This window comes from Salminus brasiliensis, chromosome 11 (genome assembly GCF_030463535.1).
Source record: "Salminus brasiliensis chromosome 11, fSalBra1.hap2, whole genome shotgun sequence".
NCBI classification, from domain to species: Eukaryota; Metazoa; Chordata; class Actinopteri; order Characiformes; family Bryconidae; genus Salminus; species Salminus brasiliensis.
The window spans coordinates 3,747,339-3,773,766 of record NC_132888.1 but is presented as its reverse complement, the minus strand read 5'-3'; the positions used below and the strand labels follow the sequence as shown (position 1 = coordinate 3,773,766).

The 26,428-nt window shown below is 40.1% G+C and overlaps 1 protein-coding gene across 2 annotated transcripts; it reads left to right on the top strand.

Annotated features, from left to right (window-relative positions):
- Nucleotides 1–182: 182 nt before the first annotated feature.
- On the top strand, nucleotides 183–25,290 carry ptbp2b (polypyrimidine tract binding protein 2b). 2 transcript variants are annotated; one of them, XM_072691450.1, is made up of 15 exons: nucleotides 183–278; nucleotides 676–706; nucleotides 2,339–2,399; nucleotides 3,223–3,395; nucleotides 3,576–3,719; nucleotides 4,810–4,971; nucleotides 5,144–5,254; nucleotides 6,727–6,925; nucleotides 12,793–12,852; nucleotides 15,424–15,539; nucleotides 18,502–18,535; nucleotides 19,180–19,272; nucleotides 20,936–21,152; nucleotides 21,613–21,690; nucleotides 23,892–25,290. In XM_072691450.1, exons 1-15 carry the CDS (start codon nucleotides 271–273, stop codon nucleotides 24,019–24,021), a joined length of 1,617 nt encoding a protein of 538 aa, XP_072547551.1. In that variant the 5' UTR covers nucleotides 183–270; the 3' UTR covers nucleotides 24,022–25,290. The 2 variants fall into 2 exon arrangements, with proteins under 2 accessions (XP_072547551.1, XP_072547552.1); XM_072691451.1 differs by lacking the exon at nucleotides 12,793–12,852.
- The last annotated feature ends 1,138 nt before the right edge of the window (nucleotides 25,291–26,428 follow it).

Sequence of the window (26,428 nt, the reverse complement as noted above, 5' to 3'; positions counted from 1 at the left end):
CGGCAACCCCCTCACATAGCTAGCATCAAACATCGGCCGGAATCGGAGTGGCTCGGCTAACTCCGGCAACCCCCTCACATAGCTAGCATCAAACATCGGCCGGAATCGGAGAGGCTCGGCTAACTCCGGCAACCCCCTCGCCCCCCGAACAGCATCGGCTCCATTTTGCTGCTGCCGTTAGTTGTTGAGCTGCGCGTCGTCCGTGTGCCGATCCGCTATTCGAGCAAAAATACAGCGTAGAGACGCGGAAAGGGCGAATTTCCCCCGGCAATGGACGGGTGAGTAAGAAATACTTCACTACCATTGATAAATAGACTCTTTATCCTTTTTAGCTTCGTATTAAATTGACTTTTTAGGCAACTTTGCTTCCTTTGTCTGCTGCCAAGGGGGCCGTGGATGCTAGCTGTAGCTAGCTGGTGCTGACCTGCTAACAGACCGATGCAGCTGGGATTAATAAAAACATGCATTAATAACAACACGTGCACGTGAGCTTCACAGAAACAGTGAATAAGGTAGTTTGTGGGGAAGTTAGTGAAAGTTAACACGCTTTAATAGAAAAACAGGGCAAGGAAACAGGCAGACATCAGCCCTGAACGAACAAAGCCCCTCGTCCCATCAGCTGACTGCTCCTAAAACCTCCCAGATCCTCATGTTCTCCTCTCTGCTTCTCCTCAGCATTGCTAGTGATGTTGCAGTTGGTGTAAAGGTAAGTTAAGATCTACAGATCTACCTTCATTAGCTGACTTCAGTATCTAATGCCAGAGGGAGAATCATCACACATTACAGCACCATCATCATCATCATCATCATCATCATCACCATCATCACCATCATCATCATCATACAACAAACTGCTTATGTCTTTATTAAGATAAAATATGGTAACGGTAATAGCAGGACGTGCAGTAAATGAGTGACATACTAATTGTTATGTATAATAGGTGCACTTGTTTAATGTACATATTATACTATACACTCAATATACAGATGAAAGAGAAAGCACTGTCTGATATATATATATATAGTACTATAAACATGATATACAGTTGGAATAGAAGGTACTATATGCATAATATATAAGGTACATTATATATATATATATATATATATATATATATATATATATACACACACATATATATGGTACTATAAACATGATATACAGTTGGAATAAAAGGGGTGTGTATATATATATATATATATATATATATATATATATAATGTACTTTATATATTATGCATATAGTACCTTCTATTCCAACTGTATATCATGTTTATAGTACCATATATATATATATGTGTGTATATATGTATATATATATATATATGTATGTATATATATATATATATATATATATATATATATATATACATATATACACACATATATATATATATATGGTACTATAAACATGATATACAGTTGGAATAGAAGGGCTGTATGTATGTGTATAAGGTACACACACACATATATATATATATATATATGTGTGTGTGTGTGTACCTTATATATTATGCATATAGTACCTTCTATTCCATCTGTATCATGTTTATAGTACTATATATATATATGTATATATATATATATATATAAAATTTATATATATATATATATATATATATATAATGTCTATTTTTTCCCTGTTTTATCTGTATATTATGTTTACAATACCTCTAATATATTATATATTTACATGTATCTACTGTATCTATTGTACGTACATTCTGCACTTGTTGCTTATGGCACTTCTGGTTAGATGCTAAACTACAGTTCGTACATGTATAAAGACAAAGTTGTCTCTTTGTTAGTGTTGTTGTTGTAATGTTGTACCTAAAATATATATATATATACACAGATCAATTGCTATATATTATATTATATTAGGGCTGGGTGATTTGGTAAAAATGTTACATCACAATATTTAAAGACATTTTGCACAATATTTATCACAATACATCTAATCACAGACTAAAAACATCAGTAGCTACCTTTCAGATCCTCTCCTGTACTGAACACAGTGATTATTATTCAACATCTGCTGCTCTTCATTTAATTAACCCAGTCTAATTACACTGTTAGTAATGAAACCTGCAGCTGATCAGTGTTTATTACGCACTAACAGTCTCCTCCACGTGCTTAGAAAAGCCTGTTATGTATCACGATAACAAAATTCATCACAATATGATACAATATCGTCATATTGCCCAGCTCTAATATATGTATGTACATATATAGACAAATGTAATAATTCTGTTTATTCAATAACATGTATGGTTATAATCCATTCTGTTCTGGTTTGACCGTCTTTTTTCCTTTCCCCTCTATCTTTCCTCTTAGAGAAGTTCAGATGAACTGTTGTCCGGCAGTCTTTACAGCAGTCCAAACTCTTCAGTGACCGGTGAGGAGAACAGTGTGTGGAGAACTCGCTGTTTAGGATGTTTTAAGTAGCGATTGTTTGTAGCATAATTAATGTAGATTTGATATAGTGGCTTATTTTCAGTGGCAGTGACGTTTTATACAGTGTTTTGCTCTAAGAATAAAAAATAAGAATAATTATAATAATATTAATAGTAATAATGATAATGATTTTTTATTAGTAGTATATTTGTACACTTGTACAGTACGACAAAGTTCTTCTCTTCACGTATCCCAGCTTAGAAAGTTGGGATCAGAGCACCTGGAGCAAAGAGGTTAATAGAACAGCAGCTTTTATAGAACCGACAACCATGTTGAAGACACAGCACTCAAATGACAAATGGCCAGCTGATTTCACACTAGATTTAGACACTACTGACTCAGTATTATGTCTGTCAGAGAGGGTCTCAGAGCTAGCTGAGCACTTCCCCTTGATAGGTGGTACAAGGAAGAGGACGTGAAGCTTGATATTATCGATAATCACTGAAATCAAAATGCAGGAAATGCTTTAGAGTCGGGAAAAGTCACTATGATTGGAAAAAACTGTGGGTTCAGTGGTCCCAAAAGACCCCCTACCCTGCACATTTTAGTGTTTATTCTGCTCTCAGCACACGTGATACACTAATCAGCTAATTAACAAGCCCTTCCTCAGTTGAAGGTAGTGTGTTAGAGGAGGGCGGTACTAAAATGTGCAGGACCGCGGCTCCTTCAGGTCGAGGCTTTTTTTTTTTTTTGCGTGATGATACAAAAGTCAGGTTATTATGAATGCATAATAATAACACCTGGAAATGTGGTGATTTCTGCAGCTAATGGAAGTGACAGCAAAAAACTGAGGGTGGAGGACAGCATGGACAGCCCCCCTTCCAGAGTCATTCACATTCGCAAACTTCCAAACGAAGTTTCTGAGACAGAAGTCATCGCCCTGGGCTTGCCCTTTGGGAAAGTCACCAATATCCTGATGCTGAAGGGCAAGAATCAGGTACGGGAGAGAGGAATTCATTCGGAGTATCTCTTGTAATGCAGATGTTTCACCCAGAGCACAGAGTTAAAAATATTCAAGGCATTTTTGGGGGTTTGCTTTTCTGAAACTTCAGTTATTTGGTTCAGGCTAAGTGCAGTTTTTGTTCACTATCAATGTTTATCACCCCCTGGCCTGCAGGCGTTCCTGGAGCTGGGAACAGAAGAAGCAGCAGTTACTATGGTGAACTATTACACGGCAGTAACACCTCAAGTGCGGAACGTCCCCGTATTCATCCAGTACTCCAACCACAAAGAGCTCAAGACTGACAGCGCTCTCAATCAGGTTAGCAGGCATAGCCGTTGTCGTTTCAGCGTGTGGGCTCTCACTATATTTAGAGTAGTAGTGTGCAGGTACAGATCTGCCTCAGACAAATCCTGGCACCTAAAGCGTCATTTGATTTACTGCAGATCCCCTTTACATACACTATATGTCCAAATATTTGTGGACACCCCTTCTAATGAATAAGTAATAAATGCATTCAGCTGCTTTAAGTTGCACCCATTGCTGACACAGCTTGTCTAGTCCCTGTAGAGAAGAACTACTGCCAATAGAATAGGACTCTCTGGAGCAGATCAACATCATGACCCTATTGGAACCATGCTGCCTAATGCCAGGCGTATGCTAGAGGGGTGTAAAGCCCCCCAGCATTTAGATGTGGAGCAGTGGAAGAACTGTGTTCTCTGGAATGATTTCGGGATGACTTGGGGATGATTAGGTGGGCTTTGATCATCATCCAGTATCCTGACCTTACTAACGCTCTTGTCACTAAATGCAATCAAATCCTCACAGCAATGCTGCTCCAAAGTCTAGTAGAAAGCCTTCTTCCCTAGACACTAGAGACTCCAGTTACTCCAACAAAAGCAGGATCCACTCTTTTTAATACCCTTGATTTAGGAAGAAACAGTAGATGAGCAGGTGTCCCATTACTTTTGTCAAGGATTCTGTTTCATGATTTTGTCATTTTAACCATGATGATGGCCTTGGATTGTTGTCATCAGCCAATATTATTGGTAAATTGCTTTATTGATCGGGCTGTGCTACTTAGTTATTATAGTATCCCCAATTAATAGTTAATAAAGCTAAGCTCACATTCTACGCTCAGTGCAGAATAAAAAAACATCAACAATATAGGCTTGTGTTATAATGGTAGCAGTGGGGGTTCACGAAAGTGCTAGGCTCAGGGATCACGTGTGAAAACGGCTGGCGGATATTTCTGACATTCAGAATGTGTTGATTAAACCGACTGAGAGGCTGTTCGATCAGTTCATGACAAAAAGCCAGATGATGTAGAGAAAACTGTACAGCACTGATGTGGAAACAGGGAGGTCCTGATTTAGTTTCTAACCTATGTCCTTTCTCCTCCACTGGCCAGCGTGCTCAGGCTGTGCTGCAGGCAGTTTCTGCCGTCCAGGAAGGCGGCTCTCCGAGCTCGGACACGGCAGGCGACAGCGTTCTAACGCCTGCACCCAGCCCCGTCCTGCGTATCATCATCGACAACATGTTCTACCCCGTCACCCTGGATGTCCTGCAGCAGGTCACTGCTCTATACTGCTCTGCACTGTAACACGCCTTAAAAATGAACCACTTAAACCATAAGGGACTCTGAGAATTTCACATTTTCTTAAAGTTAGTAGTTTAATTACATTGAGAATAAAAGCTCTTTTTCTTAAGATGCGTAAACCAATCTTCTTCTCTCCCCCTTTTAGATCTTCTCCAAGTTTGGCACTGTTATGAAGATTATCACATTCACTAAAAACAATCAGTTCCAGGCGCTGCTGCAGTTCAGTGATCCAGTAAATGCCCAGCAGGCCAAACTGGTGAGTGGGGCAGACCTCTGGAGTCTATTGAAGGGAATTTAATTCTTCACTGAATTATTGAGAGCCTTACCTACTGCCGTGGTTGGGAGGTGTATGATCATGTATATAAAAAGGCACCTGTTTGATTTGAAGGGATGCAGTGAAAGCACTAACACCCCTCTTTTTGCTTATAAAAGGGACTGATTTATTTACTGTTAAATAATTAACTTATATTTATAACCTATTACAATATTTAAAGCCATATAGCAAAAATACTGCAATGCAAATACTGAGTACCGGGATTTTTACTCAAAATATGCCTCACTTTGAATTAAATAACACTGATTACACTCATTGCAATAAATTATATAGTGTAATAGATATATAGACATATAATCAGTGTTCTTTAAGCACTGACGATATCCATGATATACTCATAAAAGCGCATTGTGAACCATGACAGCGAGATTTATCACGATATGACAAAATATTGTCATATTGCCCGGGCCTAATCGATACACAGTATTACATGTGTATATTTTCAGTTTTATTGGTGTTATTTAAGATATTGCTGATATTTAAGAGAGCCTAAACATTAGAACCATACATTTCCTCTTTGCCAAGCAGTGCAATTATATTTAGTGCACTTTACTCACAGCATACATGACTCTTAACTTCAGTATGTCATCACATCATTTTCAGATGATCAAAAGCACTCTAGACTGTAGCATGCACTGTGGACAAAAGTATTGGGACACCTACACATTCCACCTACAGGAGTTTTTAAGACGTCCCATTCTAAGCTCATAGGCATTATTAATATGGAGCTGGTCCTCCTTTGCTCTAAGCTCTACCAGCAGCAGCAGGTCTGGAGCTCTGCTGCAGTTATTGAGTCAGTTGGAGGCTTTTCTGCACTCGGCCCTGACCCCGCTCTGTAACTTTACGTGGTCTGACAGACACTCGGTGGTTCACTGAGCTGCTCCCTGTGAGCTGTTCCTCCTAAACTCTTCCACTGTTCAGTAATAACACCACTCACAGCTGATGGAGGTCTAAGATCTAGGAGGGAAGGTCTAAATTTCACCAGCTGACTTATTGTTGTTGTTGGTGCAGCGGTGTCTCCTATTACATACAGAACCACGCTGGAGTTCAGTGAGCTGTTTAGATCCTCCTGTTCTTTCACTGATGTGTGTGAGAAAGGCAGACTGCATGGGTGGATGATATGCTTGATTTTAGACACCTGTGGGACCTGTAAAGTGGAGGTGTGTCCAAATACTTTTGTCCATATGCGGTAGCTAAACATTTAAGTTGTTTAGTGCACTTTTAATACTGCGATGGAATTTGGGAAATTCATTTGGTAGTGTGTTGCAGTCTGACAATCACTGCTTGGGTTGTCTGAACATTTATGGAGCTTTACAGTCAAGTAATAGAGTAAATGGAGTTGTAAATGTGATGTAGTTTAATAAAAGTCTCACATCTTTTATCACTCTCTAAAGTCTTTGGATGGACAGAACATCTATAATTCTTGCTGCACCCTGCGCATCGACTTCTCCAAGCTGGTCAACCTGAACGTGAAGTACAACAATGATAAGAGTCGAGACTACACCAGGCCGGAGCTTCCTGCAGGGGACGGCCAGCCTCCTGTCGATCCGACAATGGCAGCTGCTCTCAGCAAAGACTCCACCTCCCTGCTCGGTAAAGATTACACTTTCACTGAGTTTTGAAGTGCATTTGACATCTGACCTCACAACAAATTGATCATTTTAAAACACACTCGGTGCACAAATGTGACTAGAAGACGTGTTTACGCAGTAGAGGAGTAATGAACTCTAAAAACAACAAACCAAATATTTTTATATTTTCAGAATCAGCTCAAAACTTTTTTTTTGAGCTAGAGAAAGGAAGTGACTGTAATCAGATATACAGTTCTGTACAAACGTTTTAGGCACCTAAGCATATTACTTATTTGTACTGTAGAAGCTCCAGATCTCACCTGAACAGATGCAGGTGAGCATAAATACAGTATAAAGGAGAAACAAGATCTTCTCATTCTGAAGAAAGTAGTGAGATCTTCGGTGAGCTGGTCTGAAGAACAGAGCTCGGTTCCTCCATGGTTCTCCTGGACGCCCCCCAGTCCAGCCAGCACAGCGTGGAGGATGTGTTCAACTCCATCAGCAGCAGCAGCTCACCTGATTTACCATCATTAAGCCCTGATTTACCACCAAACCAGGTGTTGATCTGAGGAGAACTCTAAATAATACTAGACTCCATGAGAGAGGAGAACTTTGGAGATGTTCTAATGATGAACACAGTGATGGAGAACCTCCACCACTTTCTGTAGGAGTGTTATTATTAGTGTTTATTCTAATATCAGTGGTTTACTGAGCAGATAAAAACTTACTGCCCAGATAAGCTGCTTTAATTTCTACATTTCACAGGTGCCTGAAATCTTTGTGCATTACTGCATATGATGCATTTTTAACATCAGATATAACGTTTCAAAACAATGCATTTGAATCATCACCTTCAGACCAATGCATCATGATGCATTTTACACCCCTAATGTGTATCAGTGATCAGTGATACACATTACCTAATTCTGTCTCTCTGTGTATTCTTCTTTTACATTCCATATGCATCTGTAGGCGAGGGCTTTTAGGGGGTATTGAGAAGATAATGTAGGAAAACAAACCCTGTTAGTTAAAGTTTAAAGAAATTGTAGACTTGCAGGTACATAATCATTCTTCAGGAGGTGCTTTGAAACGACTGGGTTCTCAAAACATAGCAGGAAAGCGTTCACTTGTAGCTCGTAGTACGTTTTCCTTTCTTGTATCTGTTGATTTGCTGTAAAAACAATAGGGATGCACCGATTCATGACTGGTACTAATAGTAGATATAAAATCCAACTGCGTATTAGTAATAATTTAACATTGTTAAAAAGAATTATGAGGAAAGTGAACACTACTTTTGTAGCGTTTTAGTTTGAAAGATTCCTATTGATTTATACTCCTCAATCAAAAGTTATTGGTAAAATTCCTTATTAATCAATATTTGCGCTAATCTCTAAATCTTTATACCGTTTACTTTATATATTTCCTTTTATACATTTCTGCTTGCATACGTGTAGTACTGAGTGTAGTAGTGAGTGAAACAAGGGTCTTAATATTTGTGGTGCGTGGTTTTGCATTCACTAAAATCTCTCATTGTATAACTTCTATTTAAAAGCAAAATATTTTAATATTATTATAATTTGTTTCTATCCAAAATATATGAAAAATGTATTGTCACTGTGGAAAAACACAGATATTTACAAAATAGAAATACTGAATATATACACATTATCTTATACATATGCACACACATTATATACACATTATACACACTATTCATACTATAGTATTACAACAGTATTACACAAGTTTAAATCAATTAAAATGCACAGGTTTAATATATAATAACTTTTGTGGCATGGATGTTGAGCAGTAAATGACTAGAGAGCTAAAATCAGCCTAAAAAATAATATTTAATATTAAGGCCCATTTAATTCTCAGTGTTAAATACACATATGTTCATTTCGCCTGTATTTGTGCACGTTTTCTAAAAGTTTACAGGTACGGACAGATTAAGCAATACCACTGAAACCCCTGGGTGCATAGTAGCCAATAGTTCAAGCAAAACATGACCACTAAGACCGAAGAGGAAACTCAAATATGGACGACATGATGACAGAGTGCGGAAAGGAGGCTCCTTAATGATTCTTAATAGTCGTCCCGGGTATATGAACTGTGACCCCCATACCGCAACGGTTTGGTACCAGTACACATACCATTACACCCCAAGCCAGGGTGGCACGTTAGTTTTTATTAGTTTTTGAATAAGATTGTCAATACACCAATGTTTTCATCAGTTATCTTGCGTGTTGTTTATATTAAAAAGCCCTTGTACTAATAATAGCATGGATATTACATAGTTTTGTTAGCACAGTCAATACCTCCCTTTACCTTGGCCATGTTTGTTATTGATCTCTTCAGTTAGAGAAGATCATAACTGATGTGTGCTGTTCAGTCATATTTTCCTTATTGAAGGGATTGAGGCTTCATCTGGGGCTTATGAGGGGTTTGGTAAACAAACAGGCTTGATTTGTCCGACTGCCTAATATAAGTTTGCCATACGGTGGAATGAAGTTGGCAGCACATCCATGAGTCCTGCTGTGCCAATATCCAGAGAAAGTTGAGAAGCTCTGGGAAGAAATAGTTGAGGCTCTTGGAGGCCCTCTCCACAACAGTGGACCAAAACAACGCTGCACAAATACGAAATGTCGAACGTTTGGTACAGCAACAAAGCGTCTCAGCTGAGGCCTTCTGCAAGTGTCAGCCCGACAGCGAGGGCACAAGAATCAGCCTCAGTTAAGCTATGTTCAGTCTGAGTTCGGCGATAAACAATTGCAAAAAAGCCGTAGACTCTGCCAGAGCAAATGAAAATTGCATAAGTACAGGATACTCATTTCAGCTGTGCGTATTTGTGCCAGCTGGGACCTGTTATGTGTTTTAAAATTTAAACAGTACATTCAACAGCATGAAGGTCTTCTCAACGATTATACTAAAACAAAGCTATAAAGAGTTGTACACATTTTACTACTTTACTTTCTGACAGACCTTAAATGAGTCCGTACTGCTATTACACACAATCAGCCTTTTGTCCTGTCTGTTTTTGAAGCCCATGCAGATGATAAGCACCAGGGCAAGGAGCTCTTACCTAGCCATGCCTAATACGCTTCACCAGGAACTTGGAACTAGGGCTGCACAGTATACTATTTCTGCGTCGCCACATTACAGGGCTGCAGTGTCACGCAAGGCAAATTTAATTAAATGTGACCATTTGTTTCGTGGCTTGATGCAGAAGGAGAACTGTACTGTTCTTATTTTATCTGCCCAGTATCATTTATTTTACTCCGGTCGTGCATTATTAATATCTGGGGATGTCCCGAGTCAGGAATCTATGCATATGTATTAATGAATCGGGTATTGGCTATTTTAATCCCAGTCCAGTTCAGAGCCTTTGTTTTTAAAGTGCCGTCTATTGTCCTCAAAGCGCCATTAACGGTCATTATAGCCCAGTCGGCTGCAGCAGCAGGGCGGACGTTCTCAGAAGGTAAATAAAGGAGTTGAGATTGTGGAGCTATTTTACAGTGGAACCTGAAAACAGACCATAGTATCAGAACCTTCACTGAAACAGACGGGAGAACCGGAGAACCGCTCACTCGCCTTTCTCTGTTCTTAAACCAGCACTGAAGAGCCCATTCAGAACCGAGTAGAGGCTAACGCTAATGCTAATACACAATAGAAACCCCAATCACACTCACACACAGCACATTCACCCACTATAAACCAATTATTACACACCAGTAGACCAACAACATCCACAGATACCAGTCCAGAGAGTGTACCACTACACACACACACACACAGGAAGTGATTAGACTGCAGTGTTGTGATGGGAGCTGGGAGCTGATTGGTCAGGGAGGAGAGTCAGACTGGATTTTGAGATATTAAACACTATAAAACATCATTTTAAGAAAAGTCTTGACTAAACTAAATCAGTCAGACCAGAAAGTCTGATTACAGAAACTGATACTGAAAATAAAGGATTTTACTGAACCGATTAATCAGCAGCTCGTCTGATCTAAACTGTGAGGCTGGGTCATTATTTATACACACACAAAGGTATTTGAACTTAACCTAACATAAAACTCAGATTAGACCAATGGATCAATCCGAACGCTGAGAAGATTCAGTATAAAATGTTTCACAGCAGTTCTTTGCGTTCAGCTGTAATAATAGTAATAGACCATAGTGTGAGCCTGTAGAAGCCCTCAGAGAGGTACAGTACCACCTTTCCCTTCTAATACCAGTATTGAAATCCTGACCATTCGCCAACACTGATGTGCTATTTTCTTTCTTTCTTTAGAAATGACTGAGTTTTTAATTGAGCTGTTTTTAATTTATTGAAGCTCTTCACCCAATACAAGCATCTAAAAGTAGACTATCATTTTCAGTCTACTCAGACACTGTCCAGCCCCGAAGCAGGAACACACAGCTAACTACATCACACTCTCAGAGCTGTTTAAGAATAGATGTATTACTGGATCAGATCTCATTCATGCTTTTCCCCTCTCCAGTATTCCTTCCAGCACTGTAAGCTGATGTCGACCTGATTAGGGATAGCAGCTATTTTTGAATTGTATTGTATGATTTTAAATATATTACACTGCAGGTTGATATTCCTGTGCTACTAAATCTCTAAGACATATTTTCCCTATATAAATATGATTATTCTGTAGAAATTATACTATGTAAAAAAAAATTTTCTACATATTTTATGAGTTATAATGTTTCTTATAGAACATATTCAATATGAAAAGTATATTAGTTGTTCTCTATATGAATAAGTTTTCTTTACAAATATTCAGTATAAAATAGTATGTACTTTATCTCTATAATGTTCTATGTGGAAGAACTTTTCCACTTTTATTTTTTCCCATGTTCTCTAAGTATATATTTTTGCTTCTCTATATAAATATATTATTTTTTTAAGTATATATTGTTCTCTATATACATATTTTATATAAATATCCTAGATAAGAATATATAATAATTTATTTATTATATATTTATTTATATATAATTTATTAATGTATCTAATTCAACTGTATAATATAAGCAATATGTATGTAAATATACTGTAATAGCTTTTTTTCTGGTTTTTTTTTTTTTTTGTCTGTGCGAATAATACCTCTACTTAATACCTTATAGGGGTAATAATAATAAGAATAATACCTTAACTGGATTAGCAAAAGTAGTCAAAATGCACATCCCTAGTACTGATACGCCACATCTAGATTTGCACAACACAGATGAGAAATAAATAAATAAATAAATAAATAAATAAATAACTGACTTTAATTTGCCAGATAATGTTGGCGTGTTTATCATACCTAGCTAAGATTGTGGCCAGTGTTACTCTAGACCAGGTGTGGGCAGCAGGGCCAGAGTCCAGCACAGTTTACTGAGTGTTACTCCCTCTCTTAAGAGACCCATTAAACCTGGTAATTAACAGGTGAGTTGAGTCCGATGTGCATGAGCAGAAAAAGCACAAGACTAGGCAGGGATCTGGCCGTCCAGAACTTGAATTGCCCACCCTTGCTCTGGGCAGTCTGACGTTGCATTGTATTTATGCCACAGTTTACATAATAGTAGTTATATAGTAGTAGTCCTGGTGGCCCATAGTGGCTCTCTCTGGGTACTGTGTGGTCTCAGGTCTGACCTATTTTTAGTTCTTTATGTAAAAAAAAAAAAAGAGAGACACAGTGGTGGCGTAAAAGCTGATAGGCTGTTGTTCAGGATAACGTGGTGTTCATGCTTTTCATCCCTGCTGAAGTTCCTGTGTCGATACATGTCTCGGTGCATCCCTAAATAACCTACAGCATAATAGACTTCAGTAGAGTCCCTGGCCCTCGGTTCCTGTCTGATCGCGTACGACTTTTACTCTACACGTTCTCCTAGGTTCTCCATCCGGAATGGTAACTTCCTACTCTAGTGCTGGAGCATATCCATCTTCTCTAGGTACCTATGCTTCTGTTACCTACTGTTTCTCTCTCTCTCTTTCTCTCATTCTTTTCTTAACCCTGTTGTGTTCTTTCCTTCTCTCGGAGGAAAGAGGCTCTCTTGCTACTGCTGTCAGAATTGGCGGGGCTTTCCCTACTGAAACAGCTCCATCCATTTGTCTTGACTTGTTGGGTTCTCATTGTTGCTCTTTTCTGCAGAGCGCTAATCAGAAGGCACAGCAATAAGCCCTACCATTCTGCATTGTGGCCTGGATGTGAAGGATTGACCTGTGTTTGTAATTGGACACTGCCTTTCACACAGACTGGACAATCAATCTGTCCCGTAAAGCTCCGTCCTGATAAAGCAGTGCAGCTGCCGGACAGGCCCACAGTGGTCCGTTTGTTTATGTCCTGTCCAATTAGAGAAAGTTCTGATAATATTGATATTATTTAATGGTGGTAGAGATGTAATAAATACAGAGACCTCAGTAATTTGCTTTATAGACTAATGATAATTCAGCCGCACAGTGGTACTACATAAAATGGGAAAGCCAATTTTATTATTATATATTATATTAACTTTCATTCTGCTCTGATTTATTTATATTTCTTCACTGTTGTGCACAAACTTTTTGATTTAGTAGGAATTTGGTAGTTTTGCTTTACATTGTGTCAAACAATTCATAATGAACGGACCAATAGAAATGCTCCAAAATATCTTGGAATACAATCTAATGTTTTTTTTCCTAAATAGCAATTCCAGTGAAGGTCAGTATAACTCAGTATTTCAAGTCATTTTGAAGCAATCCTATTGGTCCTATGATCTACAGATTGTAAATAGTCAACATTATAAACTCCAAAAATGAAGGTACACATTTGTGTGTGATATTAGCACTGGGACATATGCCCTCAAATCAGCATCACCATTAATTAATTGAACATTTTTATCTTATTATATTTAAGTATAACTTATAAGCAAGTTGCTGGAGTTGCTGTGTTTGAGTTCTCCTCGTTGTGGCAGACTGTAGACACGTTCCCGTAACAGACTGTTTAAACCACAAGGGAGCGAGCTCTGTAGTACTACTACTCTCGTCTGCCGGGAAATAAACACAAGCTCGGGAAAAGAGGTATTTACATTGAATTTTTTTCATAACAGACGTATGTCCGCTTGCCTGACGAAGATTCGCCTCTGATCACCTTTCAGTGGTTTAAGTGATCTGATTGTAGTCCGATCACAGTGCGTCTTGGGGTAATTACACCTGGCTTTTCATGCGGACAAGTGAAATCCACAAGTGAGCCGATCACCAAAATCCAAGATCAAACAGGTCCTCATGTTAATTATAGTATAATTATTGTAAACAGCAGAAAATAGACCACACACACACACACACATATATTACACCCACATCATGTATAGTGATGGCAGATATTACAGTTCTCACACTACAAACCATTTAACCCACTTTATTAGCTTATTAAAACACAAAACAAAGGATCTGAACTGGAAAGGACTTTAAAATAGCCGATTCCCAATCAGTTCAAATGTGCCTGATCAGATCCGAACATGACTAGTTCACTAAATGGAAGTAATAAACATCAGAAACCCATGAAGTAAAAGACAAATATTGAACAGTTTAAGTAAATAAGTAATAACCCTTGAGGCTGTAGCACCCGGTACGCACCTCACCAGTACTCCTAGCACTTATATATGTACATTAATCTGTTAGTAATGCCTGTATTGCACAGTGTATTCACAGTGGTCTCTATGAAGTGGTGTTAGACCATTAAAGTCCTCAGAAGCAAATTTTTATCCATTTTTATATTTAGCGAATCAGTATCAGCACTTTATTAACTTTATTTTATTCAGGGTTTTCTTTACACTGATGCTAATGAATATGTAATAAATATTGGGGAAGGGGGGGGGGGTGGTAAACAGCCATTCACTTCAATGGTCGGGCTCCATCCTGACTGCCAGTCTGTGTGAAACTAAGCCAGCAGTGATGTGTGTAATGCTTTCTATAAAGTGTACATTGGATGTGGTTTTGACTGAAGGGCGGAGTGTGTGTGTGTGTGTGTGTGTGTGTGTGTGTGTGTGTGTGTGTGTGTGTCTGTATTGGGGGTGTGTGTGTGTGTGTTAGCAGCGCTGGGTGGCAGCATGGCCGCAGCTGGACTGAAGGCTGAGAGGAGTGACAAGGCTGCAGGTTTAGAAGAGTGTTAGACAGTTTGATTGACGCTGAGCTCTTTATCTCTTTTTGTCTCTCTTTGTCTCCATCTCTTCTACCTCTCTCTCTCTCTCTCTCTCTCCTCTCAATGTCTCTTTCTCTCTCTTTCTGTCAATGTCTCTTTCGTTTTTCTTTTTTTGTCCCTTTAATTTGATGTCTTAATTTTTCTTTATTCTCTCTCTCTCTCTCTCTCTCTCTCTCTCTCTCTCTCTCTCTCTCTCTCTCTCTCTCTCTCTCTCCTTTACTCTCTCTCTCTCTCTCTCTCTCTCTCTCCTTTACTCTCTCTCTCTCTCTCTCTCCTTTACTCTCTCTCGCTCTCTCTCTCTCTCTCCTTTACTCTCTCTCGCTCTCTCTCTCTCTCGCTGTAGGTGCTATTAGTCCTCTCAGTGCGGCGGCTGCAGCAGCGGCAGCGGCTGGCAGGGTGGCACTGTCGGGACACTCCAGTAGCGGCGGGGTGTTACTGGCCAGCAATCTGAACGACGAGGTCAGTGCAATACCCACACACCACACACACTCACACATTCACTCACACACACACACACACACACACACACACACACACACCTCTACCTGCTCTCTCTGTTCTCAGTCTTCTTTATTGTGTTCAGTCAGTTCTCCAGCAGAATCTGTCTCTGTACGTCTGCTCATTTCTTGGTTCTGTCTCAGTTCAGAGGACCTCCTGCCATTTTTCAACATCATATCTCTTATTTAAAGCATCATACTGATGTTATCACGGGTTACAACAGGCTGATCTGGAGATTTTGGGGAGTTTCATCGTACATGTGCTTTCACCAGCGCTGATCTTGGAGATCTGTGGATCCTGTGGAGACTAGTTCCACCCAAGCTCTGACTAATGAACTTTATTGAAGGTTCTTGATTGGCTGGATCAGCTGCAGCACGTTGGAGCTTAACTCTGCAGGAACGTTGGAGGGGAGGGTTGGTGACCAGCGCTCTGTAGGGTTTCCAATTAAATAAGGTTCATTTAAAAGAAGAAAAGGTCTAAAGAAGTTTCGGTGAGGAATGTACAAATTTCACTATTAATTTAATTAATAATCAAGTCCATAAAATATTTTTCAGAAAAGTTCTCAAGCTTTCAGTCCTCATAGCTCATTTTTTGATGCATTCGAAACCCCGATAAAGAAGTTAACCTCTGGTTCGGATCCAGGGTCATGCCGCTTGCCATCAGCAACCTGAGTCTGAGAGAGCACAGTCGGCCTTGCTCTCAGAGCAGGGGTGGGTTGCTGGCACTTCCTCCCCACATCACCTCTAATGCGATGATGGTCAGCACAGGCGTCTGTTAGCCGTTGTATCAGAGCTAGGGAGCCGTGCTTTCCTCAGAGCGGTTGCTGGCTACCTAGTGAAATGAGGCAGCGGAGGGGACATGTGCTAGTGATCGGGGGCGTTCACATAATTGGGTAGAAAATAGGGTAAAATTAGAAGTTACTCCAACAAAATATATAATATAATACAGTTGATTTCAGAAGGAACAATGAACAAGCAGGTGTCCAAAAACTTTTGTCTGCCTTTTAGATGACGATCTCTCTAATATCTATACATATTTATCATCACAGTATGTAACAATAAATGTTTCTGAGCATCATTAGACCCAGCTTACTGTCTATATTTGTAAATGTTCCAACCATGGCTATTAGTCTATTCCACCTTATCAAATGCATTTTGTGAAATTGATCAACATTTGATTAGTAGTTTTATTAGTATTGTGATATTCGCAGTAGCTCCCTCTTTTTTTTAATAGGATAACATCAGTATCATGCTTTCCGAACCGGTCTGATGTTGAAAGACGGTAGAGTCATCTCAGTTTTTTCAGGAATGCTCTTCTGCGTCCTCATTAACTGCATTCGTGAGTCTTGAGTGTAACTGCTCACAGACCGATTGGTTACTCCAAAGCACACCGTAGAACAGATTGGCACAGATGGAAAAAGAGGCTACACACTAACGTGGTGTTCGTCACGTGATGAACAGTGAGCAGTTTACGTGTCCCATTACTCCACCTGGGCCTGTGGCTCAGCACCATCCTCAGCGTGTTTTACGTTTTAATGTTATTTCAGTATATTTGCAGTTAGACGGTCATTTTAGCAGGAAATGCCTTTGACGTAGATGTTTAGTAGAGCTAATTTCTGCACAGTGGTTTGTGTTCTCCCATAAATATACTGAAAGCATTTCTTGATGAATTTCTCGTCAAAATGGAGGGTCTCTCTGCAGTCTCTCTCTGTGCATTCTGTGCAAGTTTTGATCACTCTCTCTCTTTCTCTCTCTCTCTCTATATATATATCTCTCTCTACCAATCTGATCTATCTCTGCTGCTCTCTCTTGAAGTAATATCTAACTGTCTTTTCTCTCTAAGCTGTAACTTCTCTCTCCCTCTTCCTGACGTTCCACTGCCTCTCTCTAAGCTATTCAGAGTTGGTATGAAATGTGGTAGCTCCACCCCCGCCTCATTTATCTCTCACTTTTCTCTCTTTATTATTATTATTATTATTTATTATTATTATTATGATTATTATTATGATTATTATTGTTATTTCTCTATCTATAAAATGTCCATGTAATTTCTTTACCCCATCATGGTTTTCTTTCCCCAAACACACACTTGTGGGTTTTGTGGTTTTAAACATGACGTGCTGTCTGTTGATGCCCATAACTCTGCAAGGTGGTTTTCATGCCCACGACCTGCATGGCCTTTTTTATATCCGGAAGGAAAGGACAAATCAACAGGCTAGCATTCCCTTTTAATCCACGCTGCCTTGCATTTCATACTCTGCTGAGCTTCAGCTACTAATTCCAGCTACTAAAGCCATTCTCTCTGCATGCCCCCCTATGTCCTTTCTCTTAACCCCCCACCCCCCCTCCTCTGTCCCACCACTTCATTTCTGTGCTGCATTAAGTCTATTTAAATGTGCCTTACCCACGTTTGGTCTCGGGGGACTACATTTGGCACGATTAAAGCAATGTTCGGGAGCAGAAACAAAAGGAAAGAAAAGAGAGCCCTGCCATTTCTGACCAAACTCCTGCATTTCCTGTGTACTGACCTGTATTTTTATTTTTTTTGTCCCTTTCCCAACTCCTTTTTTTTTTCCCCCTTGTTTTATCCCACGTTGCTTTCTACCCCTCTCCCACCCTTTTATCCCACCCCCTACCCTTGTATCTCACCCCCTACCCTTGTATCCCATCCCCTCTTCCCTTATACCCCACACCCGTTCATGCTTTGTGCCTGAACGCACACAAAAAAACCCCCAAACAAACAAAAACAAATGTTCCTCCTCGGACCAACTTGCCCCAATTAACTGCCTTGACCCCATGCTCCATGGTCACCTCACCATCCTGCGGGAAACCACCCTCCGTTATGGATGATCTGTTCATCTCCGCTCTACCTCGACTCTTCTCTCTTCCTGTCTTACGCTGCTTGCTCTTCTCTCCTTCTAAAGATGGTTACGCCCCAAAGTCTCTTTACCCTCTTCGGTATGTTATCGTTGGCAATCTACCTCTTTTTATTTAATTTTAATTTATTCTTTGTCATTTTAATTTATTTCTAGATTTTATTAATATTAATTATTATTATTATTATTATTATTATTATTTTCCTTTAAAATTTTTAGCTTTAGTTAAATAATATTCAGAACACTTAATTTTCCAATTACTTTTTGTTCCAAATTTAACATTTTTATACAATTTATTTTTAATTAATTTTTATTTTTACTTATTTATTTATTTCTTTTTGGCTATTTGAAGCCTGTGTCTCTATCTTTGCTCTCTCTGTCTCTCCTCATATACAGCTTATCGTAATGCATGGTTGATTATTTTGCATGTAGGCTTTTGTTTTTTAACTTTGCCATAATCACTGAGCTCCTTTATTTTTGGGAGGGTCTATCAGAGTATGTTCTCTGCTCTATTTTAAACACTGTTGGACTTTTTTTTTTGCTGTAGATCTTTTGATTTACCGATTTCTTTATTTATTTTGGGAAGGTTGTACCATCTTCATCTTAATGTTTTGTTTTCATGTCCGGACTCGAAAGCCTCTAAAGCACTAACTTGTCCTTCATGGTTCACTCCTCCCTCCTTCCCTCCTTTCCTCCCCTCTCCATCTGCCTCTCGCTTAACTGAAGGTGTGTATGGGGACGTGCAGCGCGTGAAGATCCTCTACAATAAGAAGGACAGCGCCCTCATCCAGATGGCAGATGGAAACCAGGCGCAGTTAGGTAGGGCTCTCGGACGAAGCGCTCCTCTTCTCTGATCGCAGCAGAATGCAGAACATGGTCGTATTGTGAGTGCAGGCGTACAGTTGCGTGTATTGTGGAGATGCAACCGCACTTCTCCACCATGAGGAAAGACGTTCTGTTGATGATATCTAATGCAGTTACGCTGTTGGACCAGGTACCAGTACTCCAGTCCAGCATGGTCCAACACCGTGCACCACACTTCTCCTGTGCTGAGCTCTACTTACCTCAGCTGGATATTGCTCATTTCTCTAAATGTAAAAAAATTGAACTGTGGACCCAGTATTGGGAATCAATTAGTTCTTCATGTTACTGGTAGGTTTAATTTTCAAAAAGACGCCAAATAATTTGGCATTTATTTCAATGCATTTGTATAGAAAGATGGTTGGGAAATTCTCTCTTTTGAAAGAGAGTTTGATATATTATTAGAAAATATTAAATGTATGTTTTATTCCGTATTATGTTACATATATTGTGTAAATAATAAAGTCTTAGAGAAGCAGTGGTGGCTCAGCGGTTAGAGCATTGGGCTATTGATGTCAGGGTTATGGGTTCAGGATTCAGGGTTTGTATGGGTCCTGGAAAACCTGGAAAGTCATGGAAAATGAAAATGCTTGAGTCCAGTACTGAATAGTCCTTGAAAAATAGCCAAATTGAAAAAAGTACTTAAAAGTTGTGGAAAATATTGTAATTAGCTCCTGACGTCACTTTATATAATAATACACAGGTTTGGCCGTGGTAAAGGTGTAAAAGCGCACGTATTTGTCACTGTACAGCGAAATGTGTCCTCCGCATTTAACCCATCTGTGGTGAACACACACACTAGTGAACTAGGGGCAGTGAGTACACACACACCCAGAGCGGTGTTAAAGGCGAAGGCCAAATTCCACCAGGTTATCATACGATATCACTACCATGAACACATTTACATGTGACCCCCAGTTTAGCAGCCCCCCGCCTTCTCCCTGGGGTAATATGAAGTGGTATTCCTGCAGTCTGTCGTTATTAAGAGTCATTCGAGTGGACGTTAGGGGAAGCCGATTAAATGTTGTCCTGTTCCTGAATGTCAGAAAGCAAATGGATCAAATGGAAGATATATCATTGCTTTCAAGCAAAACCTCACATTTCCAAAATGTCAGCTTTACAGAACGAGGGGGGAAAAAAAATCCAAGATTTGATTCCAAGTCATTTTGGAGAATTTCTATTGGTCCATGCATCAGGAAAGGTAGACACAAGGGAAAAATGATGTACACGGATCAGAACATTAGCACCACCTGCCTAATTTTGAGTAGGTCCCCCTTGTGCTGCCACATCAGGTCTGTGCATTCAAGGCATGGACTCCACAAGACCTCTTAAGCCGTTCTTCAGGATCTGGCACCAAGAGGTTGTGAGGTGGGCGTATCTATGACCTTTAGGCATCCATGTCCCTGTCTGTGGTTCACTGGTTGTCCTTCTTCAGAGCACTTTTGGTAGGTACTGACCACTGCATACCAGGAAAGCTCCACAAAAGACCTGCTTGATGTTATGGAGTTGTTCTGACCAAGTCTTCTAGAAGTCAGTCTTCTATAAGTGCTTTATCACTTGTTATGAGACCCTAAAAAAGTAGAAAGGCCGTAACTGTCCATGTCCTTTTGTTTCTATCCAGCTATGAGCCACCTGAACGGTCAGAAGATGTACGGGAAGATAATCCGCGTCACCCTTTCGAAGCACCAGACAGTGCAGCTTCCCAGAGAAGGGCTCGACGACCAGGGCCTCACTAAAGACTTCGCCAACTCTCCTCTGCACCGCTTTAAGAAGCCCGGCTCCAAGAACTTCCAGAACATCTTCCCTCCTTCAGCCACCCTCCATCTCTCCAACATCCCGTGAGTAGCAGTGAGTGCGGGCAGCTGAACGAGCGCTGATGGAAAACAAACACTGCAGGAGGGAATCTGCCAAGTAATGTGATGGATAAAATTAAAAAAGGGGGGGGGAGGTTGAGAGAATATTTTGTTAGCTGTGACATTTGTAGCAGATGACTGGGCAGACCTGGCATTGACACTTTGTTCGTAACTCTTCAGGAATTGCATGAATTACAGCCTCCATCTGCTTTTGGATTCCCAAGGTTTTTCCTTTTTAGAAAATTAATTGCCAGTTTCTCTTTTGTAGCTCAGGGGCGCAGGTTAAAAATCTGAACTTGGTTAATTATGTAGCGCTGTGGATGGAGGAGGATTCGTGGAAGGTTTTTTTTTCCCTTTTCTTTTTTCATGCCCGTCAGTGCGAGTGCCGCCGTCTTCTCTAGCCTTGCCGTGTGGAGAAATGTGAATGCTTGTGTGTGTTTTGCAGTGAGGATGTGACCGAGGAGGACCTGAGACTTCTCTTCTCCAACTCTGGAGGCACAGTAAAAGCCTTCAAGTTCTTTCAGTAAGAACCTTAAACTTCTTTCATGATTCCTTTGCTGTTAAAACTTAATGACGTTGAAATTTACCGCCAGTGTTCACATTATAAGTATTCTTAGGGATGGTACTTCACTACTGTAATGAATTTGTATTATTCTTCAGTAAAATATTAGAATAAAACTGCTTTTAATGGGGACTTGATAATGTTGAGGAGCTAGTGAAGGTTGATGGATGGAGAAGTTAGCCTGATTTTTATTGCTGCACATCCTGCACTAGTGCAGGGGGTCAGGATGGTGAAGACTACTGCACATGGACTCTTAATTTAAATGTGGATTGTTTCAATTATACTCCTATTATTTTTCTTTTGTGACCCCATTTCTCAATCAGTTGGGAAAACCTCAATTAATGTTTAGTTTTTGAGTTACTTTAGTAAAATATGATTCAAATTGAGTACTTATACTTTTACTAGTGGAGATTGACTACGATAAGATTAAGGCTACTGCATCAACTCTAAATTTAAATGTTATACCTATTATTTTTCTTTTGTGACCCCATTTGTCAATCAGACAAGTAACAACCCACTATTATTTGGGGAACCCTGGATTAACGTTTAGTTATTAAGTAATATATGATTAAAATTGAATACTTATACTTCTACTCCGTTATGTTTGTTGTGCATATGTTTATATATTGCCATAAAAGTTGATTCTAAATGGATTGCAAATATTATATTGGGATACCTGGACAGATCAGTATGTCTAACTTCCCTACAGAATAAACCTATTTTGTTTTGGTGGCTTGATGTTGTCGAAGAAACTAGTGGAGATTGACTACGATAAGATTAAGACTAATTTAAATAGTATTCCTGTTATTTTTCTTTTCTGATTTATCAGTCAAACAACCAACAATGTTTTGGGAACCTTGGATTAACGTTTAGTTCTTGAGTTACTTTAGTCAAATATAATTACAGTTGAGTACTTACACTTTTTGATGAGGTTATGTTTCATCTAGGACTGTGTAATGACACAAACCATTAAATATTTTCAATAATTTATCAATATTATAAATATTGATACACCTCTACCTCCCTCCAGAATGAAACTAATGTCTTTGGTGACTTGATAACGCTGAGGAACTAGTGGCGGTTGATGGGTGGAGAAGTTAGTCTGGATGGTGTAAGACTACTGCACATCGACTCTTCATTTAAACGTGGCTTATTTTAATGTGATGCTTAGTCAGTGACATTACAGGCATCAGTTTTCTTTTGAGACCCCTCCAGACCCCTCCAGTTGATCCAACAGACACTTTTTTTGGAATTAACGTTTAGTTACTTTAGTAAAATATGATTACAATTGCTATGAGTTACTCTGTTATGCTTCCTCTAGGACTGTGTATTGGCACGAACCTGGTGATAATACAGAGGTTACAGCATCACAATACAGGGGGTGCGATTAGATATATTGCCATAAACATTTATTCTAAATGGATTGCTTTAATTAATAGTAATAATCGATTTAATTAATATTAATAATCGATTTTAAATTGATTGGTAATATTATTTTGGGATACCTCAACAAATCAGTATTTTCTTACACCCCTGCTTCTCTCCAGAATAAACTTATTTTGTTGCAGTGGCTTGATGTTGTTGAAGAAACTAGTGGTGACGTTAGCCTGATTTAAGACTTCTGCATCGACTCTTAATTTAAATGTTATTCCTATTATTTTTCTTTTGCGACTCTATTTGTTAGTCAAGTAAAATATTAAAATTAAATATTTGGAGAACCTGGTGATAATACAGGAGATAACACAGCGTCACAATACAAGGGTTGCGATGAGATGTATTTCCATAAAAATTGATGATAATTGTGTTTTTCATCATTTCTAATCAGTTGCAGAACATTATATTGCAATACTTCGATATATCAATATTTTCTTACAAACTTTGGAATAAACCCGTTTTTTGTGGTGACTTGATGATGTTGAGGAATTAGTGGAGGTTGATGGATGGAGAAGTCCTACCCTAGCGCAGTCTATCAGGATAGCGAAGGACTCAGGATAGCACATCGATTCTCAATCTCAATGTGGATTATTGAACTGTGACTCCCAGCAACAGGTTTCACAAACTGCCACTATTTTAGGACCCCCTGCATCAGGGTGTAGTTCCGTGTTTTGTTCAGTAGGGGCGCTAACAGCAGTCAACATGTTTTTTTTCCTTTCCCTTTCCAGAGACCGCAAGATGGCTCTGCTGCAGATGTCCACGGTGGAGGAGGCCATCCAGGCCCTGATCGACCTCCACAACTACGACATGGGCAGAGGCCACCGCCTCAGAGTTTCCTTCTCCAAATCCACCATCTGAACATCCGATCATCCCAAGAACATCCGATCATGCTCTGTAGCTGCACCCTTCACTCCCCACCCACTGCAGAGCATAGAGTGAGATTCAGTCGCGTCAGTCATTCCTGAAGACCATATCACTAACACACAGGCGTAGTGTCCTCCCGTCTCCTCGTTCTCCCTTCTGTAAGACCTGCTCATCTTCTCCCCGTCATTCGTGCGTTGGGCCAGCTGTTTTTTTTCCCCCACAACAATAAGGTGCCTTACGTACGCAGAACAGCGTCATCTACTGTGTTTTGCATCCTCTTATCCAGGCGGTAGAAGTGTAGGCACGTTCTTTTGTGTAGGAAGTGTTTGTTAAACTCTTCCCCTCTGACTCTGACTCGTCGTTCGGTAGGATTTTAAAAGCGGTACGTTTGTTTGAGTCCGTTATCGGAGCATTTTAAAGCCTTTTATGCTTTTTTCCCTTTTTTTTTTTCCCTCAACCGAGTGCGAAACTTTAGTTATGCATCACTTGCGGATGAGTGTCCCGATCCGATGAAACGGCCACCTGCCCGGACGTGCTCTGTTTGTTTATGTGTTTTTGGAAGGGCTGTAGTGGATTCTGTTTTAGATCTGGCATTTCAAATAGTTTAAAATTCAATGCTGGAGACCCTTTATACACACACTCACACATAGGCATACACACACTGGATGTGTTCTGGGCAGCATAGTGTATAATATAACACCTACTGTGTGGGACACTCCCAAACCTTCCTCGCTTTTTATTTTGGGTTTGTTTTATTTATTTCATTTTTTGGAGCTTTATTTTTAAGCATGAACTGCTGTGTCTTGGCAGTAGTGAGGACACGCTTACTGTTGCTGTTGCGTATGTTCGACCGAGGTGCATTCAGATTCAGGGAGACGCTGATGTGACATTCAGTATTTTTAGCAATGGATAAACACTTAGAACATTCAGAAATTGGGACTAAACTCACCTGGAACAGCACGAAAACATAACTTTCATCTCGGCAGGTTTACAAAAGCAGTAAAATTCAGATATTTGGAGATTTAGAAACTTAACCCACCTAAACATTCAGCTCAGCTGCAGTAAATCAGTTAATATCAGCTTCAGAAATCAGCCAAATCAATCATCTCTTTTTCCAGTCATTATCTAAGGCTAACATCTGCTGAATTTGTCCACTGATGGATGTTACACATTTATTTATTATTTAAATGTAAGTCAGTTCAATTAAATGAAAAATAATACTGAAGCTGGCCTAAATAAAGAGTGCATGACAGGCTCTTAAAATTCTTAATTGGTGGATCAGTCAAGACGTGTGCTGTCTTCTTACGAAGAACTCCAAAAGACAGCTCCGGCTGCGACTGGGGGATCGACTGCACCACATGCCGCACTGTCGCTCCCGTCCAGCACCCGACGCTTCTCCGCTTCGGCGTCTAGCTATGCGCAGTGCCAATGTGGCATGGTACGGGTGGGCGGCAGGCAGCAGATCTCCCTGGCTATGGTGCTGCATCAGGACCTCCTGTCTGTCCTGGCACGGCACCCAGCCGGTACATTGGGCGTCGCAGCTTGAGCTTTAGCTTTAGCTCTCCGGGTTGCTCAGACTCGAAGAGAGGGTGGAGCCATGTTAGCCTTGCGATTGGTCAGGGGTATGCTGACATCAACCTGACCCAATTTTAGGACAGTCCATTTTGACATTTTGGAGAGGAGAGCAGTACGACGCTTACTTTACGCTGGAGGCCCTGATTAACTTCATTAGACAGAAAACTCAGATTTAGGTTCCCAGGGGCTTGAGGGGGGTCCGACAGACGAGACTCAGGCTTCCAGCTGGTTATGAGGCTACACCCCATCTTACACCCTACCAATAAGCAGGGTTCCGAGGTGTTCAGTGATCTCTAACAGACTTGTGTGTGTGTGTGTGTGTGATTCTCCGAGCTGAATCTGAATGCACCTCGGCTCCTAGCTGGGTGTCGTGCTGTTCACTGTGACGTGGTCGTGAAGTGTTGCCCTCGCACGTAGAAGAACTGTTGGGACCAAAGTCGACGTGCCTTTTGTCTTCGTTTTCTCTGCATTGTACAAAACCGTTTCCTGTTTGGTCATCCCACCGAAGGGGGGAGCATCTCAAGTTCTCACGAAATGTCAGTAGATGTTGCTTGGTTTCTCGTAGCTCTCTTGCTGTGGTCTGGGGAAGGGGTGGTGCTGGTGGGGATGGGGATGGGGGGGGTCACTCAGCATTAATGGATTCGATTCATTTAATAATTTAATTAGCCATTCTGTGGTCTGCGTTTTGGAATGGCGAAAGGGGAGGGGGGCGCTGTGTATATTTTCTACATGGGTTGAGTTTTTACATCTCTAGAATAATGTACAATTTCAGTGTAGTTTGGAAGCCACACGATTAAAAGTTCCTTTTCTACCGAGCTCATGCTTT

Bases quoted from the DNA above. Each gene is read 5' to 3' on its own strand.
- ptbp2b (XM_072691450.1), top strand. The intron at 3,396-3,575 runs GTACGGGAGAGA...CCTGGCCTGCAG, and splicing joins TGCTGAAGGGCAAGAATCAG to GCGTTCCTGGAGCTGGGAAC. The intron at 15,540-18,501 runs GTCAGTGCAATA...CTCCTTCTAAAG, and splicing joins CCAGCAATCTGAACGACGAG to ATGGTTACGCCCCAAAGTCT.